Source organism: Schistocerca piceifrons, chromosome 9, assembly GCF_021461385.2.
Source record: "Schistocerca piceifrons isolate TAMUIC-IGC-003096 chromosome 9, iqSchPice1.1, whole genome shotgun sequence".
NCBI lineage: Eukaryota > Metazoa > Arthropoda > Insecta > Orthoptera > Acrididae > Schistocerca > Schistocerca piceifrons.
In genome coordinates, this window is record NC_060146.1 from 228,068,160 (window position 1) to 228,083,199 (window position 15,040).

A 15,040-nucleotide genomic window follows, 5' to 3' on the forward strand; every position below is an offset into this window, starting at 1 on the left:
CCCAGGAGACGGGCATCCCACAGGGTTCTGTCTTGAGTGTCCTTCTTTTCCTCATTGCTATCGATGGACTTATGGCCTCTGTCGGTCCCTTGGTCGCCCCTGCCCTGTATGTGGATGATTTCTGCATTTGGGTTAGTTCGTCCTCGATGGCATCTGCAGAGCGGCAGCTCCAGGTAGCTATACGGCGTGCCTCTGCATGGACCCTCGCACGCGGTTTTCAATTCTCTCCTTTAAAATCGCGAGTGGTCCACTTCTGTCGCCGTACCACGATCCACCCTGATCCAGAGCTCTATCTCGCTGCACAACGATTTCCTGTGGTCCCACAGTTTCGTTTCCTGGGTCTTCTTTTCGACAACAAGCTCACTTGGCTGCCCCATATGACACCTGAAGGTAGGATGTTTCCGTAAACTCAATGTCCTTCGCTTCCTTGCCCACTCCTCTTGGGGTGCGGACCGTTCCCTCCTCCTCCGTCTTTATCGTGCTCTAGTTCTGTCTCGCTTGGACTATGGTTGTCAAGTTTATGGTTCAGCTGCTCCTTCCACACTGCACGTGCTGGATCCAGTCCACTATCGTGGTATCCGTTTGGCCACCGGTGCCTTCCCTACTAGCCCTGTTGATAGTCTCCTGGTTGAAGCTGGGATCCCCCCCCCCCCCCCCTTTCTGTTCGGCGGTCCCAGCTTCTGGTGTCTTATGCCCTTACTATCCGTTCTTCTCCCGCTCATCCTTCCTATTCTATCCTATTCCCAGACCATGGACATCGCCCGCCTGACTCCCGCCCTCGGGCGGGTTTACCGGTTGGACTGCGCCTTGCGTCTCTTAACCGTGATTTTCGGCTTCCTTCTTTGTCCTGTCTTCCTCGCTCCCTCCCCTCCACCCCTCCTTGGTTAGTTCCTCGGCCTCGAATTCGGATGGATCTCCGCCGCGGTCCGAAAGATTCCATCCCCCCGGTGGTGTTCCGTTCCTTTTTCCGCCAAATTTTATGGGAGTTTCGGGATGCTGTTGTTTTTTACACTGATGGCTCTAAATCTGCTGATCATGTTGGGTATGCCTTCACGTCCTTTGTTGGAACGGAAAATCATCTACTGCCACCCTCATGTGGGGTGTTTACTGCGGAATTGATGGCAATTTCCCGGGCCCTTACCTTTATTAAACAATCCCAACAAAACCGCGTTTTGTTATGTACGGACTCGATGAGTGGCCTTCTTGCTATTGACCGGTGTTTTTCGCGCCACCCCTTGGTCTCTGCCATCCATGACCATCTCGCTGATCTTCACCGTGCTGCTTGTTCCATTGACTTCCTATGGGTCCCGGGCCATGTGGGTATCCCGGGTAATGAGCTCGCTGATCGTTTGGCTGGGGGAGCAGTTACTTACCCCCCGTTTTCTGTAACCCCTCCTGCAGCGGATTTACGGCTTCACATCAAATCCCACTTTGCACAGTCATGGGCCAATTCTTGGGAGGCTACTCCACTGTCTAATAAACTTCGTGCCATTAAGGTGAATCCAGGCCCATGGCGTTCTTCCTTTCGCCTCTCCCGCAAGGACTCGACCACACTGTGTCGTCTCCGCATTGGCCATACCAGGCTGACCCATGGTTTCCTTTTGCGTGATGAGCCACCCCCGCTATGTGGTTGTGGAGCCTTCCAGTCAGTGGCCCACATTTTGGTTGAATGCCCCCTTCTTTTGGCTCTGCGTGCTAAGTACAGACTCCCCCACACTTTACCTTTGATGTTGGCTGACGATTCCCGGATGGTCTCTCTGGTTCTAGGTTTCCTCCGGGAGAGTGGTTTTCATTCTCAGTTTTAAAGTTTTTAATCTCCCTCTGGTGTTGGGGCAGGGCGGTGAGTGTTTGGGTGTCTCCCACTGTAGGCAGTGTTCAGAGATTCCCGATTCACCTCCCTGACCGGAATCCTCTTTTCTTTCCCTTTTACTCTGTTTTTACCTCTTCTTTTTAAGGCTTGGTTAGTTTTTCTATTCCTATACGTACTTTCTGCATTATAGCAGTTGTACCTTTTAAGTCACAGGTGGTCTTGCCTATGCTGCTTCAGCATAGTGTTGGGTTCGTTCTCTTGCCAACTTCCCTCATTTGTTTTTACTATTGACAATGTGACTGCCCTTTTACGTTTCCCCTTTTTCCGTTTTATTGTTCTGACTTTTCTGAGATGTCCCGTTAGCAGAATGGAGTCTATTTGAAACAAGGGACTGATGACCTTGCTGTTTGGTCCCTTTAACCTCAAACAACCAACCAACCAATCCATGCTACTCTATCCTGTGCAAGCCTCTTCATCTCCCAGTACCTACTGCAACCTACATCCTTCTGAATCTGCTTAGTGTATTCATCTCTTGGTCTCCCTCTACGATTTTTACCCTCCACGCTGCCTTCAGTGCTAAATTTGTGATCCCTTGATGCCTCAGAACATGTCCTACCAACCGGTCCCTTCTCCTTGTCAAGTTGTGCCACAAACTCCTCTTCTCCCCAATCCTATTCAGTACTTCCTCATTAGTTATGTGATCTACCCATCTAATCTTCAGCATTCTTCTGTAGCATCATATTTCAAAAGCTTCTATTATCTTTTTGTCTAAACTATTTATCGTCCATGTTTCACTTCCATACATGGCTACACTCCGTACAAATACTTTCAGAAACCACTTCCTGACATTTAAATCTATACTCGATGTTAACAAATTTCTCTTCTTCAGAAATGCTTTTCTTGCCATTGCCAGTCTACATTTTATATCCTCTCTACTTCAACCATCATCAGTTATTTTGCTCCCCAAATAGCAAAACTCCTTACTACTTTAAGTGTCTCATTTCCTAATCTAATTCCCTCAGCATCACCCGACTTAATTCGACTACATTCCATTATCCTCGTTTTGCTTTTGTTGATGTTCATCTTATACCCTCCTTTCAAGGTACTGTACATTCCGTTCAACTGCTCTTCCGAGTCCTTTGCTGTCTCTGGCAGAATTACAATGTCACCGGCGAACTTCAAAGTTTTTATTTCTTCTCCATGGATTTTAATACCTACTCCGAATTTTTCTTTTGTTTCCTTTACTACTTGCTCAATATACAGATTGAATAACATCGGGGAGAGGCTACAACCCTGTCTCACTCCCTTCCCAACCACTGCTTCCCTTTCATGTCCCTCGACTCTTATAACTGCCATCTGGTTTCTGTACAAATTGTAAATAGCCTTTCGCTCCCTGTATTTTACCCCTGCCACCTTTAGAATTTGAAAGAGAGTATTCCAGTCAACATTGTCAAAAGCTTTCTCTAAGTCTACAAATGCTAGAAACGTGGGTTTGCCTTTCCTTAATCTTTCTTCTAAGATAAGTCGTAAGGTCAGTATTGCCTCACGTGTTCCAGTGTTTCTACGGAATCCAAACTGATCTTCCACGAGGTTGGCTCCTACTAGTTTTTCCATTCGTCTGTAAAAAAATTCGTGTTGGTATTTTGCAGCTGTGGCTTATTAAACTGATTGTTCGGTAATTTTCACATCTGTCAACACCTGCTTTCTTTGGGATTGTAATTATTATATTCTTGTTGAAGTCTGAGGGTATTTCGCCTGTTTCATACATCTTGCTCACCAGACGGTAGAGTTTTGTCAGGACTGGCTCTCCCAAGGCCGTCAGTAGTTCCAATGGAATGTTGTCTACTCCCGGGGCCTTGTTTCGACTCAGATCTTTCAGTGCTCTGTCAAACTCTTCACGCAGTATCGTATCTCCCAATTCATCTTCATCTACATCCTCTTCCATTTCCATAATATTGTCCTCAAGTACATCGCCCTTGTATAGACCCTCTATATACTCCTTCCACCTTTCTGCTTTCCCTTCTTTGCTTAGAACTGGGTTTCCAGCTGAGCTCTTGATATTCATACAAGTGGTTCTCTTATCTCCAAAGGTCTCTTTAATTTTCCTGTACGCAGTATCTATCTTACCCCTAGTGAGATAAGCCTCTACATCCTTACATTTGTTCTCTAGCCATCCCTGCTTAGCCATTTTGCACTTCCTGTCGATATCATTTTTGAGACGTTTGTATTCCTTTTTGCCTGCTTCATTTACTGCATTTTTATATTTTCTCCTTTCATCAATTAAATTCAATATTTCTTCTGTTACCCAAGGATTTCTACTAGCCCTCGTCCTTTTACCTACTTGATCCTCTGCTGCCTTCACTACTTCATCCCTCAAAGCTACCCATTCTTCTTCTACTGAATTTCTTTCCCCCATCCCTGTCAATTGTTCCCTTATGCTCTCGCTGAAACTCTGTACAACCTCTGGTTCTTTCAGTTTATCCAGGTCCCACCTCCTTAAATTCCTACCTTTTTGCAGTTTCTTCAGTTTTAATCTACAGTTCATAACCAATAGATTGTGGTCAGAGTCCACATCTGCCCCTGGAAATGTCTTACAATTTAAAACCTGGTTCCTAAATCTCTCTTACCATTATGTAATCTATCTGATACCTTTTAGTATCTCCAGGGTTCTTCCATTTATACAACCTTCTTTCATGATTCTTAAACCAAGTGTTAGCTATGATTATGTTGCACTCTGTGCAAAATTCTACCAGGCGGCTTCCTCTTTCATTTCTTAGTCCCAATCCATATTCACCTACTACGTTTCCTTCTCTCCCTTTTCCTACACTCGAATTCCAGTCACCCATGACTATTAAATTTTCGTCTCCCTTCACTATCTGAATAATTTCTTCTATTTCATCATACATTTCTTCAATTTCATCATCATCTGCAGAGCTAGTTGGCATATAAACTTGTACTAATGTAGTAGGTGTGGGCTTCGTATCTATCTTGGCCACAATAATTCGTTCACTATGCTGTTTGTAGTAGCTTACCCGCATTCCTATTTTCCTATTCATTATTAAACCTACTCCTGCATTACCCCTATTTGATTTGGTGTTTATAACCCTGTAGTCACCTGACCAGAAGTCTTGTTCCTCCTGCCACCGAACTTCACTAATTCCCACTATATCTAACTTTAACCTCTCCATTTCCCTTTTTAAATTTTCTAACCTACCTGCCCGATTAACGGATCTGACATTCCACACTCCGATCCGTAGAACGCCAGTTTTCTTTCTCCTGATAACGACATCCTCTTGAGTAGTCCCCGCCCGGAGATCCGAATGGGGGACTATTTTACCTCCGGAATATTTTACCCAAGAGGACGCCATCATCATTTAATCATACAGTAAAGCTGCATGCCCTCGGGTAAAATTACGGCTGTAGTTTCCCCTTGCTTTCAGCCGTTCGCAGTACCAGCACAGCAAGGCTGCAATTCCACTATGAGCTGCTTGTGTGGTACACTGTCAAAAGCCTTCCAGAAATCCAGGAATACAGAATCGATCTGAAATCCCTTGTCAATAGCACTCAGCACTTCATGTGAATAAAGAGCTAGTTGTTTCACAGGAACAATGTTTCCTAAACCCGTGTTGACTGCCTGTCAATAGACCATTTTCTTCGAGGTAGTTCATAATGTTCGAACACAATATATGTTCTAAAATCCTGCTGCATATCAATGTTAACAATGTGACCCTGTAATTTAGTGGATTACTCCTACCTTTCTTGAATATTGGTGTTGCCTGTGCAACTTTCCAGTATTTGGATACGGATCTTTCGTCGAGCAAACGGTTGTATATGATTAAGTATGGAGCTAATGCATCAGAATATTCTGAAAGAAACGTAATTGATATAGTTTGGACCAGAAGACTTGCTTTTATTAAGTGATTTGAGTTGCTTCAGTACTCAGAGGATATTTGCTTCTACGTTACTCATGCTGGCAGCTGTTCTCGATTCGAATCCTGGAATATTTACTTTGCATTCCTTTATTAAGGCATTTCGGAAGGTTGTGTTTAGTAACTCTGTTTTGGCAGCACTGTCTTCGATAGTATCTCCATTGCTGTCGCGCAGATAAGGCATTGATTGTTTCTTGCCGCTAACGTACTTCACATTCAACCAGAATCTCTTTGGATTTTCTGCCAGGTTTCGAGATAAATTTTTGTTGTGGAAACTGTTATAAGCATCTCTCATTGAAGGCCGCATTAAATTTCGAGCTGCTGTGAAAGATGGTCAATCTTAGGGATTTTGCGTCTGTTTAAATTTGACATGTTTGTTTCGTTGTTTCTGCAAGTGTTCTAACCTGTTTTGTGTACCAAGGAGGATCAGCTCCATCATTTGTTAATTTATTTGGTATAAATTTCTTTCTGGTAACATCCCCAGGCTGTGGCTTAGCCATGTCTCCGCAATATCCTTTCTTCCAGGTATGCTAGTTCTTAAAGGTTCGCAGAAGAGCGTCTGTGAAGTTTGGAAAGTAGGAGATGAGGTACTGACAGAATTGAAGCTGTGAGGACAGGTTCCTAGTCTTGCTTGGGTAGCTCAGATGGTAGAGCACTTGCCTGCGAAAGGCAAAGGTATCTAGTTCAAGTCTCGGTCTGGCACACAGTTCTAATCTGCCAGAAAGTTCAAATTTAAGTTACTCATAATTGTAATCTACAAGTATTTAGTTGAATTCATAACCTGTATATTTTTGTGATTTATTGTGTAACCAAAGTTTAGGGGAATACTTTTAGTATTCGTGTGTATGACTTCACACTTTTTATTATTTAGAGTCAAATGCCACTTCTTTCACCATACAAATATCTTGTCTAAATCATTGTGCAGTTGGCTTCAATTATCTGATGACTTTACAAGATGGTAATGACAGCGTGATCTACAAACATTCTAATAGGGGTGCTCCGATGGGCTCCTTTTTCTTAGAGATAATTCATTATGTTCAAATCCAGAATATGTTCCAAAACTCTATTGCAAACCGATGTTAGTGATATGGGTCTGTAATTCAGTGAATTACTGCTGTTTTCTTTCTTGGATATTTGTGACTTGTGCAACTTCCCAATCTTTAGTTTCAAATGCTTTGATGAGCAAGTGGTTGTATGTCATTGTTAGATTGGAGCTATTGTATCAGCATATTCTGAAAGGAACCTGACTCGTATGTAGTCTGGACTGAAAGCCTTCGCTTATTATGTGATTCAAGCTGCTTCACTACACTGTGGGTATCTACTTCTAAGTTACTTATGTTGGCAGTTATTCTAGATTTGTAATACACTCCTGGAAATGGAAAAAAGAACACATTGACAGCGGTGTGTCAGACCCACCATACTTGCTCCGGACACTGCGAGAGGGCTGTACAAGCAATGATCACACGCACGGCACAGCGGACACACCAGGAATCGCGGTGTTGGCCGTCGAATGGCGCTAGCTGCGCAGCATTTGTGCACCGCCGCCGTCAGTGTCAGCCAGTTTGCCGTGGCATACGGAGCTCCATCGCAGTCTTTAACACTGGTAGCATGCCGCGACAGCGTGGACGTGAACCGTATGTGCAGTTGACGGACTTTGAGCGAGGGCGTATAGTGGGCATGCGAGAGGCCGGGTGGACGTACCGCCGAATTGCTCAACACGTGGGGCGTGAGGTCTCCACAGTACATCGATGTTGTCGCCAGTAGTCGGCGGAAGGTGCACGTGCCCGTCGACCTGGGACCGGACCGCAGCGACGCACGGATGCACGCCAAGACCGTAGGATCCTACGCAGTGCCGTAGGGGACCGCACCGCCACTTCCCAGCAAATTAGGGACATTGTTGCTCCTGGGGTATCGGCGAGGACCATTCGCAACCGTCTCCATGAAGCTGGGCTACGGTCCCGCACACCGTTAGGCCGTCTTCCGCTCACGCCCCAACATCGTGCAGTCTGCCTCCAGTGGTGTCGCGACAGGCGTGAATGGAGGGACGAATGGAGACGTGTCGTCTTCAGCGATGAGAGTCACTTCTGCCTTGGTGCCAATGATGGTCGTATGCGTGTTTGGCGCCGTGCAGGTGAGCGCCACAATCAGGACTGCATACGACCGAGGCACACAGGGCCAACACCCGGCATCATGGTGTGGGGAGCGATCTCCTACACTGGCCGTACACCACTGGTGATCGTCGAGGGGACACTGAATAGTGCACGGTACATCCAAACCGTCATCGAACCCATCGTTCTACCATTCCTAGACCGGCAAGGGAACTTGCTGTTCCAACAGGACAATGCACGTCCGCATGTATCCCGTGTCACCCAACGTGCTCTAGAAGGTGTAAGTCAACTACCCTGGCCAGCAAGATCTCCGGATCTGTCCCCCATTGAGCATGTTTGGGACTGGATGAAGCGTCGTCTCACGCGGTCTGCAAGTCCAGCACGAACGCTGGTCCAACTGAGGCGCCAGGTGGAAATGGCATGGCAAGCCGTTCCACAGGACTACATCCAGCATCTCTACGATCGTCTCCGTGGGAGAATAGCAGCCTGCATTGCTGCGAAAGGTGGATATACACTGTACTAGTGCCGACATTGTGCATGCTCTGTTGCCTGTGTCTATGTGCCTGTGGTTCTGTCAGTGTGATCATGTGATGTATCTGACCCCAGGAATGTGTCAATAAAGTTTCCCCTTCCTGGGACAATGAATTCACGGTGTTCTTATTTCAATTTCCAGGAGTGTATTTATGTTAGCCTCTTTGGTGGATGTGTTTCAGAAAAAGTTTAGTAACTCTGCTTTAGTGACACTGTCATCAGCGACATAACAACTGTTATTGCATCATGAAGGTATTGATTGTGTCTTCTCGCTGCTGTACTTTACATATGATCAGAATCACTTTGGGTTTTCTGGTGGATTTTGAGGCAGTTTGGTTGTAGAAGCTATTAAAAGCATCTCAGATTGAAATTTGTGCTAAATTTCGAATTTCTGTATAATTTCACCAATCTTGTGGAATTTGCATTCTTTTAAATTTGGGTTTTTTTCCCCCCAAGTGTGTTCTTATCCATTTAGTGGACCAGGGGGGGATCAGTTTCATTGCTTATTAATTTGTGGTGCAGACTCTTAACTGCAGTAAATACAATTTCCCTGAATTCAAACCACATCTGGTGTATGCTTACAGTCAGATTGGAAGGAGTGTAGACTGTCTCTTGGATAGGTGTCTAACAAATTTTAAAAAATTTACTTTGCATTTATTTTTGGTGGGTTCTGATGTTACGGCATTCAGTCTTGCGACAACTGGTGGTCACTAATCTCTGTATCCACCATGATGCCCTGTATTTGTTCAGGATTTTTTGTTGCTAGTAGGTCAAGTAATGTTGGCTCTTGAACTAATTATTTGAAATAATTTCCTGAGAAAGCATTCAGTACAATTTCTAACAATGTTTTATGCCTACTGCTGGCTTTAAACATATATTTATCCCAACATATCGAGGGCAGATTTAAGTCCCCACCAACTAATATTGTATAAGTGGGGTACCTATTTGAAATGACTCAAATTTTTCTTTGAACTGTTCAGCAACTGCATCATCTGAGCCAAACCAATCATTAATTTATTCTGGTTGTCAAGTATAACCTCAACCCACATTAAGTCACAGGGACTATCCACTTCAATTTCACCACAATTACTTTTGACAGCAGTAAACACTTGTCCACTGACTGTATTAAATCTGTCGTTTCTGAACACGATTAGGTCCTTTGAAAAATTTCGGCTCAACTTACTTCCAGTTTAGCCAATTTTCTGTGCGATTTGATATTCAGTGCTTTCTACTAGCACTTGGAGCTATGGTTCTTTTCCAATGCAGCTATGACAATTTACAACTACAATATCAATTTTTGCTATCTCTACCTTGCTGTGTTTGCCCTGCACCCTTCTAGACTGACACACATTTTGTGGTTTCCCAAGACCCTCTAACCTAAAAAACCACCCAGTCCCCACTACCCATGTAGCCACTTCAAGTTTGTAGTGGACTTCTGATCTATTAAGCGGAACCCAGAAACCCACTACCCAATGACGCAAGTTGAAGGAATCTGCAGTCTACACTATTTCAGAACCTCCTGAGCCTTTGATTCAGTCCCTCAACTTGTCTCTGTACCAAAGGACCACAGGCTTAGTTCAGCTAGCCAGCTGAAAGAAGAGAGTATCTCTTCTGATCCGAAGTCACACACATTGTTTGGTACTGGCATGAGCCACCACCCGCAGCTGGCTGCACCTTGTGCTCTTCATGGCTTCCAGAAGGACCTTTCCTATATCTGGAATGGCTGCACATGGAGTCACACTAGACTCCTTCCCCTTCTTTGCAGCCATATTCCTAAGAAGCCTCATTATGTGTCTAACATTGCAGCTTCCAACAACCAGCAAATCCGACTTCCTCTGGAACAAGAGGAGCGTCTTTATCTGGCTCTGGAAAATCATCAGCCACATATAGCACCTGAAACCTGTTTGTCAGACAAAGTGGGGTGACCTTTTGATCAGCCCCATGGGAAGTCTTCAGATTTCTGCCAGGCCCTGGAATGACCTCCCACTCAACCACAAGTGAGAGGTCAGCCTTAGTGCAGGCAGGAACTGGGGCGATCACAGCATTAGACCAAACGGGGGGGGGGGGATATGTGGGATGTACTCAACTTCCCTCAGATCCCTATGTCCGCCCTCCCCCTCCCTGTCCCACAGTGATGCCCATTGTCAACAGCTTCAAGCTTTGTGATGGAAGCCAACACAGCCTGGAGCTGTGAGCAAAAGGTTACCAACTGAGCTCGAATCTGTATGCAGCAATCACAGTCCCTATCCATACTAAAGACAGCCAAACATATACACTAGACAGTTAACAAATGTGGAACTGTGCCTGATAAATAAACATGCATGAAATTAATGACTTTAAACTAAAGAGCATTTAAACATGTAAGAAATTATGAAAGTAAACTAGTAAATATGCAGATAACTGAAAATAAGTCACTCCATTCAGAGTTTGTTAACCAAGCTTTGTACTTGGAAGTTTTGAAAAGATTGCACAGCAGTGTGCTGCGGAAGTGGCGTTATTTGTGGCAGTCGGGTGGCTAATTATTATTATTATTATTATTATTATTATTATTATTATCCCCCCCACCAATGTGAAGATGCCCCTGCTTACATTGAACTTGACCAAAAATGGTAGGACCCCTTTTCCTCACTTCCAATACCCACCTGGCCTTGCCCCATGTGACTCTTTTGTTTCCTAGAATCAAAATATGTGAAAGGAAAATATTTTGCTGATGTTGCGGAAGTGAAGATAAAATGAGAGGTACTGTCAAGCATCACAGAAGATGAATTTAAACAGTGTTTTGAAAACCTGAATAAAAGATTAGATAAGTGTATTAGTGCAATTGGAGAGTACTTTGAAGGCTATTGAAGGTTTGTTCTTGAAATTTGAATAAATAAGTTAAAAAAAGTACAGTTCCCTCTGCTTAGCTCTTGTGGTGCTGTTTACATGCCTGTGATGAAATGCACAGTTCTTATTTGGGTTTTCTCCAATTTGTCTGTTAATTGTACCAAGCAAGAGTCCAAAAGTGGTGGGCAGTTGTGGAAAATTCATCAGTCTTCTGTACACCACCACCATTCATTGATAAAGCACACTTCTCGGATTCTTCCTGGTACCTGCCTTTTGCACAACTAGTGTTATTTCCACCACAAAGCACTCTGGACAAACCTCCCTAGCACTGGGTCTCAAATCAGTAGTTAAACACACTTTCATGTTAGCCTTCTAGTAACCACTTGCTCCACTACCCAATAATAGAAGAAAGTCCCAAGTCAGATTTAGAAAACACACACACACACACACACACACACACACACACACACACGGCCCATGTTGTCTCAGAATGCTAAGGCCTGATTGCAGACACTTCTGTAACTAATTTTTCATTAATAAAATAACAAATACCTGTTATAAAGCATCTAACTGAACTCCTCCATGTAGGAAGAAGAAGAAAAGAAACGACAAGACCTGGAAATGGGTGGATGGTCAGGGAGTGGCTCAAAAGATATTCTGGAGAAGAGTGGTGACATGCAGATGGCATCACTACCGCTGAAAGGTGGTGACTCTGGCAAGGGCACAGCCACACAGAGTTCTGTTGCAGGATCAGAAGACCCGAAGAAATATTGATGCTCTGTTTCATCGAAAATATCCCATAATTTTCTGGACTGAGCAGACATCTTGATGGATTTTGGCAGTATGGGCGAGGAGACTTTCTGTAACGGTAACAGCATGGTGTGCCTTGTTGTACAGAAAATGGAATTTACATTACTTGCAAACTATGCATTGTGCTTGTTGCCTCTGATTAATTTAAAAAATAACTGTATCTGTTTATGGTTACGGATCGCATTGTTCAACTTCTTTATGTAAAATGTTTTTTTGTGTGAACCTAATTTGTAATGCATGTGCTCTGAGAGGGAAAAATACATATTAATGTCAGCTCAGTATTTGTTTACAAATTGACAGGAAGTAGTACAAACATAAGAAGCGACATGAATTGAAGACCTGTGGACTAGTTTGCTAGCTCTTCTGTTTAGTGTATAGCCCAGAACTGAAGGTGTTATCTTTTACAGAAAAATAATTAACTAAACAAATTTTTGGTCTGTGCTAATCTGTCAGGTAGAATAATGTGACAGTAGCTAACATTGTGCTGATAATGAGTTTGTCATAAAATGCATTACTAGATACCTGAGACTGTAGCTGTTTCCTCTTTTCACTTTATTGAGTTCCACAAGGGATGAAATGTATTAAAATTTTAAAATCAAGTAAATAATGCCTTATAAAGTGAAATGAGCTACTTAAGCACACTTACATACAATCATTTTAATTATAATTTTGAGCTCATTTGTATATTAATTCTTGAGAGCAGAATTGGGAACTGCTGTTATTAAGACAATGTAGCTTTTTTCCTTTTTTTTTTCTTTTTTCTTTTTTTTAAAGGTGATTAAGACATCCTTACCCTTACAAGTGACACTTACCGTTGTTCACATTTTCAGCGTTGTTACAGTGGTACTTTATTTATAAAAATATAAATTTTATCTGTTAATCAATTTCTAAGTTTATTGTATTGATTACATTGTGTCTATCTACCAGCGCTTTCTCATTTGGTAAGTTACAGCATCTTTGTTTTTTATATATATGATTACAGAATAAGTTATACTCAGAAACTGCCTCCATTATCTTGTCTTGAAAGTTGTATGCATGTACATATTGTTCATGCTTATACTTCCTCACACCTAGAAAATCAATTACGCTGCAATCACATTAGTTTCCTTGTTTTAAGTTTTGTTTCCAAATTTGTGGAAAGTGTTCAAGAAATAAACTCACATGTCCAAGAAATTAATCAATCCTACATAATCAGTTTCAAAATTCTACCATAATATTCATATGCTTCTTTAATTCTTTGTATTTTTATGTGAAAAAGATGAGACACCATTTTGCGGAGAATAAAGTTGTGTATTTTTAATGAACCAAGATACATAACAACACAACTTCCACAGAAGGCGGTATGATTTAACAGTACAGATGTTTCTTCTCCCTGCCCCAGAAATCTATTTATTATGAGAAATGTTTTAGCATCAAAGAGAATTGTGACGTGACACAAGGTTTTCCACCCTTACAGTTACCATTAATTTATTCCTATCACTGTCCCCTTCAAAGTTATGAAAATGTTACATATTGCCTTTATTTTTTATTATATTTATTTATTTATTTATTTATTTTCACTGTAAAGATGGAGGGCATATTATAGAAATGATACCTCTGTAAGGATGTGCTCTAAACATGGTACCCATGTTCTCGATGCAAATAGTCAGTTACATGTGAGAGTCACTCTCAAAACTCTGATTATCTAGTTAACCTTTTAATTTTACAATGCGAGGATAGTGACAATGCTAGTGGGAAATGCATTTCAATTTGTTTAGTTTCTCACACAAAATGATGATAATCTGACCCACACCCCACGAGGTGACTAGAGACGTTTGTCACAGAAGTTGAGCCTCGTGCCTGATGGTAGGTACTGTTTGTTGCTTATTTGAAGCTCTCTGGAGGAAGCAGTTTGCACATCGTACAGCTGGTGGCCTCTCTGATGTCGTGTCTTCGACAATTTATTTTCTCTTGGGCTTTAAGCATGAAGACTGTCAAGTGTCTACAGTACACTTACTGAGTCGGATATAATAGAGATCTCATTTAATAAAAAGCACTAATTCTGCTTATCAGTGGCATCGTTTCTCAATCTAAAAATACAAAGAAAATTGTAATTGATATTGAGGAGTGGCTAATTTACCATGCTTTTTGTCTTGTGGTTGCATGTTTTTGTGTGGGACTAGAAACTGCTGTTTTTGTATTAATATTAGAATTAGGTATAGTAAAAATTTCTAATGTATCACACATAAGGAGTATCAGTTTACTGGTACCATCTACAGTGAATGCTCTGAACTGTGACAGCTTGAGACAGATGCACTATGACAGTAAATAGCGTGTATTCAGTGTGGGACTCTTGTGCAGTAAAGACAATAACTTCGAGCTCTTTCTGTAATAAGTAGTTGAATTTTGATTTTGCTTTTATTCAATGCGATCACATCTTTATTAACAATATTTTTGTCTAAGAAAATACGTGCAGCTGTTCGAATGAATGGGAGTCCCAACAGTATTAACCTTTCTGCAGTTGCGTATACCACTTGCTTGTGTGAAATAAATTGGTGTGTGTGTGTGTGTGTGTGTGTGTGTGTGTGTGTGTGTGTGTGTCTTGCGGACAAAACGCTTCTGTAAAGATACCTTATACTGTATGTATATAAGGTGAATTGTCAAATTTGATGTACATTTGACATATTTGTATACAAAAAGTTGAACTGTATTTTTTGATGTTTGTAACAATCATTATATACAAATAAAATGGTGTAACTCAGTGTTTGGAAAGATTTCTTTGATTAGAGCTTGTTATGTATGTATGTATGTAAGTAAGTTCATGCACATATTAAATTTATCCTTTAATGTGTAGGACGGGCTAAAGTATGGAGCAGGTAAAAAAAAAAAAGTGTTACTGTAAATTGCTTGTAACAAAGACTCTCGGGCAACATAGATTTATGAAAATAGTTGCAGAGAAATTAAAACAATAAACTAGAACAAAAAAGAACCCGTGTGAAAAATACATCAAAATACACACAGTATTAGGATTGGTATACGTTGTACAC

The 15,040-nt window shown here is 42.1% G+C and overlaps 1 protein-coding gene across 2 annotated transcripts in view; it reads left to right on the forward strand.

The window, feature by feature from the left end:
- LOC124716660 (protein FAM177A1) overlaps nucleotides 1-14,754 on the forward strand; it is a 39,593-nt gene extending 24,839 nt beyond the window's left edge. For both annotated transcript variants that reach the window (XM_047243196.1, XM_047243195.1), the window contains one exon: nucleotides 11,793-14,754. In XM_047243196.1, the coding sequence (XP_047099152.1) occupies nucleotides 11,793-11,978 (186 nt within the window). In that variant the 3' untranslated portion in view covers nucleotides 11,979-14,754. The remainder of the gene's footprint in view (nucleotides 1-11,792) is intronic.
- Nucleotides 14,755-15,040: the final 286 nt, after the last annotated feature.